The 6,197-nt window shown below is 52.9% G+C and overlaps 1 protein-coding gene across 2 annotated transcripts; it reads left to right on the forward strand.

The window, feature by feature from the left end:
* The first annotated feature begins 1,377 nt into the window (after positions 1-1,377).
* Positions 1,378-5,807, forward strand: LOC133250425 (bone marrow stromal antigen 2-like). 2 transcript variants are annotated; one of them, XM_061421642.1, is made up of 5 exons: positions 1,378-2,003; positions 2,770-2,824; positions 3,107-3,158; positions 3,417-3,562; positions 3,793-5,807. In XM_061421642.1, exons 1-4 carry the CDS (start codon positions 1,695-1,697, stop codon positions 3,541-3,543), a joined length of 543 nt encoding a protein of 180 aa, XP_061277626.1. In that variant the 5' UTR covers positions 1,378-1,694; the 3' UTR covers positions 3,544-3,562; positions 3,793-5,807. The 2 variants fall into 2 exon arrangements, with proteins under 2 accessions (XP_061277626.1, XP_061277627.1); XM_061421643.1 differs by lacking the exon at positions 3,417-3,562 and having other exon boundaries at positions 3,793-5,805.
* The last annotated feature ends 390 nt before the right edge of the window (positions 5,808-6,197 follow it).

The raw sequence follows: 6,197 nt of genomic DNA on the forward strand, positions 1-6,197 counted from the left end.
CACAGGATAAAACGGAGGTTCCCTTAGCACAGGTCCATGTGCTCAATGCACAGTGACAGGCCAGTCACATGGAAATTTTGGAATGTGGAACAGGGAAAGTTTTATTGCAGGGCCATCCAAGGAAGCTGGTGGCTCAGGACCCACAAAAACTCCTGAACTCCCAGAGGGGTTTCTGCAAAGCGTTTTTCAGGTGAGGGGACGTTGGGCACAGATTATGGGATCAGCTCCTGCACAGTTCTCCTCGTGGCTGATGAGGAGGTCACAGGGTGTTTGTCACAGGGATTAACATCATCCATCTTTTCCCACCAGTAGGTCTGGGGAGTAGACACTAATGGTCCTAAGTACTTAACATTTTCCATTAGGTTGGTGGGGCTTTTTCATTTGGAGAAGGACATGGCAACCCACTCCAGTATTCTTGCCTGGAGAATCCCAGGAACAGAGGAGACTTGAGGGCTATACGGTCTATGGGGTTACACAGAGTCGGAAAGGACTGAAGTGACTTAGCAGCAGCAGCAGCTTTTTCATTTGGAGCCTGTGCAGGCAGGGGACAGCCCAGGCTTTGGGTTTAGGTTTTGGTTTCAGTTTCCTCTATCCTTTTCCCGGAAAAAAACGGTGGGTTGCTGTCACCAGATTCTGGCCTTGGGCATTTCTGGGTTGGATGCTGGCCAGTAAGATCCTGTGAAAGGGGAATGGGGCTCCCTGGGACACACCATAGGGCATGGGCGTTTTCATCTGTAAAAAACACCTCAGGAATGTGTACTAGATACTATTATATCCATACTTCATAAAGGAGCTAAAACAGAAGATATGGGGGAGGAGTCTGCCCTGGGAAGGCCGCTTAGAGTCCTGTTCAGCTACAGTTCAGAGGGGTTTTGTGGGGTCCCGGGGTGGTAAAGGCAGTTGCTGGCAGAAAGAGCAAGTTCCTGCCTGGAGCCAGGACAAGGGCCTGGGTGGCTGTTTGTTGCCTGGTGCGTCCCCTGGTGGCCATGTAGGACAACTGCAGTCTGAGTACTGTTTGAGGTCCAGCTCTTCTCCCCTCTTCCTGCAGGCTCTGGTTGGTCTTCTGACACCCTCCATGCCTCCTAATGGTCCGCTCGGCAGGGGACAGAGACGCTAAGTGAACCCCTCAAGGTCACCAGGAGATCCCTGAATTCTAAATCCAGTCGCCTCAGTCAGACACAACACCGCCCCAGTCACCACTCACGTCTCAGCCTTCATTTCTCCCAGTTGGGGACATGGCCCCCCAAAACGCCCTCTGCCTCTTCCGTTTTGTGGTACAGAACAGAGAGCTGCCGTGCACCGGCCGCTCAGTAACTGCAATGGTCACCCTCAGAAACATGGAGGAGAAGGGCTAGGGCTTGACAGGGGGTGTCCCAGGGAGCCCCACTCCTCTCTCACAGGATCTCACTGGCCAGCATCCAACCCAGAAAGCCCCAAGGCCAGAATTTGGCAAAACCAACCCAACGTTTTTCCCCGGGGAAAGGAAATAGGAAACTGAAACCTAAACTGCAAGCCTGACTGCCCCCTGCCTGCACAGGCTCCTTTCGAGTACCGCCAACTCAGAGGATCCTCCTGGAGCTTCTCATTGGTCGGCACCACTATTATGCTAATGAGGGGGCAGTCTTAGCCTATAAAGGTTCCAGCAGTTCAGTCAGGATGGCACTACTTCTTCTATTCACTACAGACCAGTGCTCATGGACACCGAGGAGGACATGAGTGAGTTCGTGATGCCCATAGACAAAGAAAAGGACTCGAGTGAGTCAGCGCTGTGTGGCCGCAAGCTGCCGCTGTGGCTGGGGCTCCTGCTGCTCCTGGTGGCGGTGGGGCTGCTTGTGCCCATGATCTACTTCGCTGTCATTGCCAACAGCAAGGCCTGCGTGGATGGCCTCCAAGCACAGAAGGAGTGTCAGGAGGTCAACCAACACGTGCAGCGCCAGCTAACCCAAGCCCAGGAACTCTTACACAAGAAGGAAGCTGAAGCTGCCACCTGCAAACAGGCTGTGGTAAGCCATTGCAGCCCCTCGAGAGGGCCCCGGACTTGGAGGTCTCTCCCGGGGTCTTTGTAGAGATCGAGATAGACCTTGAAACTGTGTCCTTTTTGCCACCACCGGGGTTTGGGAACCTCCAAACTCTCTCTGGGATGCTGGGGTACGTTGAGGGGGAGCCTTAAAACTCCCAATTATGTGCGTCAGTATCCCTTTAGGATATGAAGGATCTCTAAACTCTGGCGCTTGAATGGGGGGATCTAGAAACGCCCCTTGGGCAATCTCGGGGAGCAGAAATCCCCTCTGTGGGGCTGGGAACAGGACCTACCCAGCTCTTTCCACAGAATACTGAGAACCTTTGAAATTTTCACTTCTCTTCTAATATGGAGACGTTGAAACTCTGTGGACCTCTAACTTGGGCTTTGAAATAATCACTCCCACTTCCCACCCCCAGCCCCTTGTTTCTGGTTATAGAAGGAACTCTTAATCTTATTGGGCTATAGCCCAGGGCATCTAGAAAATTCTCCTAGAGTCTGGGCATGGGGAACCTCCACATTCTCTTCTGGGGGGCCTTCAAACTCCCATTTTGAGGATCACACTCTTACGGGTGTCCCGGGGAAGGTGGGAAGTTGTGCCCATTCTTCAAGGTAGAAGACTGAGGGGCCAGGGGAGGGTTGGATGGGAAATGAAGAGTGTGTGCATCTGAGCCTCTGATCCCAGGGCTCAGAGAGGGGCGAGAACCCAGGCACAGGAGTCCAGGTTCTGACTCTCCCCTCTGACCCAGGTGACCCTGAGGGACTCTCTGAAGAAGGAGCAGGCACGAGTGGAGGAGCTTCAGGGTGAGAAAAGCAAATGACCAGGGTTCCTCACAGTGGGCTAGGGGGGTAGCGACAGGTCAGGTGTTGAAAGGGAGTCCGGAGGGAGGGTCCCAGGGTTGTGATAAGGCAAGAGGAAGGGGGGCCAGATTCCATTTGGGCTGGGGGAGCCGGGAGCCGGGTTTCCCAGCTGGTAATGAATGAACACCGCGCTAAGTCACGTGATGTCCCGGCTGGGTGTCAGGTGGCTTAGCGAGATCACTGTGTCCACGAGGCCTCTGAATCTGTACCCTATCCCTCAAACAGGAGAGTTGGCGACCTTGAACCAACAACTGCATGACCTTTCGGAGAAATTAAGGTGCGAGACCACGCCCCGGCTACGCCCCTTTCACTCCACCCCCAGACTCCCGAGTCCCTTCGGCTCAGAAAAACCCCCTATGCTCAGGGGGACTAAGTTTAAGTCCCAGCTCGTCCCAGCTGTCACACATCCCTGGGGTGGCCGCTGCTCACTCTCCTCCCCAGCGACTTGGGGGAGGAGTGGAGATTCTTAAAGGCAAAGCGCAGATCCCCTGGACCCCTGGGGGCCGCAGCCTGAGTTCCCCGATTTCTATTCCAGAAGAAAGAGTGAGGCTTCAGCAGAGGATTACCCCTCTAGATTCTCCGTCCTGTTCTTCCCCGCGTTTCTTGCGGGTGTGGTGATGACCGCGGGTGTGCTCATCACCTGCAAATGTCTGAAGAAATGAGGTCCCAGAAAGCCGGCCGGTACGAAGGGGGCGTCTCGAGGGAGAAGAAAGCTCGGAGGGGCGGGGAGCTGGGCCTGGGTCAAGGTCTTGGGTGGTGGCCTGCCTGCGGGGCAGGGGGCTGGGCACCGGGGAGTGGAATCTGGAGACCGAGGGAGGGCTCAGTGAGTTGGGAGGGGCCTTAGAGTCTGGTGGGGCTGGGGACGGAGCCTGATCCGTCTGCCTCTGACTCCCTATTCTGATGTCTTTTAGGCCACAACCAGGACTGGGCCGACTCCAGCTCGGATTCCCGGTTTGAGGCTTCCGGACCTGGCCAGTCCTGACACGACCAATGGCAACACGTTGTAGGGAGGATGGGGTAGCCTAAGGGGCCCAAGACAGGGCAGTCCTGAAAGGATGCCTTGAGAGTGGAAAAGTAGCAGAGCTGGCCCAGGGCCGCCTAGAGCTAGGGATGGCACGCGAGTCGGGTTGTGGCACCTCCATCTTGCTGACACTGCTCTCAGAAAGTCACTTTCCTCTTGGGTCTTTGGACTCGAAATGGAAACATCCCTTTTGGGGGGAAAACTGGACTCTCGAGTGTTTGGAGCGTTACTGGGTGACCTCCCAAAGCATCTGTGGCCTGCCCTGCAGACAAAGGTGGACATCCACTGACGTCCACAACCAGCCTTCCGTGCTCTAGAATGTTCCTCAAGATCTCGGGGGTTCCAGCAGGCACCATCCCCCTGCATCCCCAGCCCTCTTCTCTGCTGGCAGCCTCTAAAGGACCCTGGTCAGAGCTCCCTGCCTGCAGCTTTCTTCTCTCATCTCCTGGCTGCTCTCATCTCATTACCATTGCATCTTCTGATGACAACGGTTCCACGAGGAAACCGACGCTGAGACGAGGGACACTTTGTCCTGGCTCCCAATCCCTTCCGGCAGAAAGTGCAGGGCTGGGACTCACACTTGGATGAGCAGACTTGGGACAGATCTGTGTCACCTTGTCCTGCCACCTCCATCCCCCAAGCTCCTATTCATCCCACAGTACCCAGCTCTGGGAGCCCCTCCCCAGAGACTTCTCTGCTTCTCAAAATGAAGTCCTCGAAGAGTTCTCTGATGACTTGGTGGTTAGGATTCCAGGCTCCCGTGGCCTGGGTTCAGTCCCTGGTCTAGGAACTAATATCCCATAAGCTGGGAGACATGACCAGTAAAAAGGAAAGAACGCTCTCCCTGTGTGTGCCCCCTGCTCCTAAAATGGTGTTTGATGGTGGCTTTTGTTAACTGAGCCCCTTATAAGCGTATGGTTTCTACATGACTACAAAGAATGTTCCCGAATGCTTTAGTGGAATGAAGCTTGTGAAAAATAACAAAGAGCCAAAGTGGAAACTGTTTGAGTGATAAAATAAATATCATCACATATAAAATAAATATCCATGAATTCGCAGGAATATAAATACATGACTGACTAAAACAATAAATGAAAGAGAGGAGAAAAATCTCCCAGGCCGAAGAATATCAAATGACATTCACAAATATCTCACCCTCAAGAGGATGATGTGCGGGTCCCATGGCTTTGGTGTGGGCTATAAATCGTCACCTCTTTCCAGAAGGCACAGGTGGAAGAGAGGAAGGAGGTAGCTTTCTGGTGGAGACGCCTGACGGACACCACCTCAGCCAGGGCACCACGATCAACATCACAGGGTAAGTCAGGCTGATAGCCCGTGTCCTGGGCACATGAGTGTCATGAGAACAGCACGTGCCCTCTCCGGTCCTTCTCGCCAAAGGCCAGTCCAACCATGAGAACAACCCCAGACCAATCCCACCTGAGGACCACCCTACAGAACACCTGACTCTCCACTCTCAAGGTCATCACGACCAGGAAAGCCTGAGACTCTGCCTGACCCAAGGGAGCCTACAGAAGCATCAGGACTCAGTGTCCTGTGAGGATCCGGGGGCAGAAAAAGGACATTAGGGGAAACTGAGGAGATGGGAATAATGCGTGGATTTCAGTTAATCCTGTTACTGGTCAGCACTGGTTCCTACATTGCAACACGTGCACCTTAGAGATGAAAGGTGACCAAGGTGGTGGAAATGGAAACGGAGTCTATGGAATGTTTCTGGACTGTCTTTGCTGGATTTGTGCAAACCAAAATAAAGTGAGTCTTGAAAAAATAACAAAGCTTGGGACTTCCCTGGGGGTCTGGTGGTTAAGGCACCTCACTTAAACTGCAGGGGACATGGGTGAGATCTGTTGTCAGGGAACTAAGATCCCACATTCTGCAAGTCACAGCCAAAAAACAGAAGAAAAAAAAAAGATAGATTAGGACTTTCCTAGTGATCCGGTGGGTGAGACTCCACTCTCCCAATGCAGGGGGGCCTGATTTGGCCCTGATCAGGAAACTAGATCTCACAGGCAACAAGTAAGATTCCATGTGTCCAGGCAAAGATTCAGCCTGCCACGAATAAGACCTGGCACAGACAATTATATATATACATATGTTTTTTAAAGCATAAATTCAGAAGAATATGAGTTACTTTTTCCAATCAAAATCTTAGAGGAAAAACTCACAAACTTCCTGTTTTCAGGGCTGAGACTAGAATGAGGTGAATACAGCACTGGTTTGGTTGCAAAATGTGGGGTGGGGGGCACAAAAGTTCTCTTATGTTCATCCCCATTTTAC

The sequence above is a fragment of the Bos javanicus genome, chromosome 7 (assembly GCF_032452875.1).
Source record: "Bos javanicus breed banteng chromosome 7, ARS-OSU_banteng_1.0, whole genome shotgun sequence".
Taxonomy (NCBI): Eukaryota; Metazoa; Chordata; class Mammalia; order Artiodactyla; family Bovidae; genus Bos; species Bos javanicus.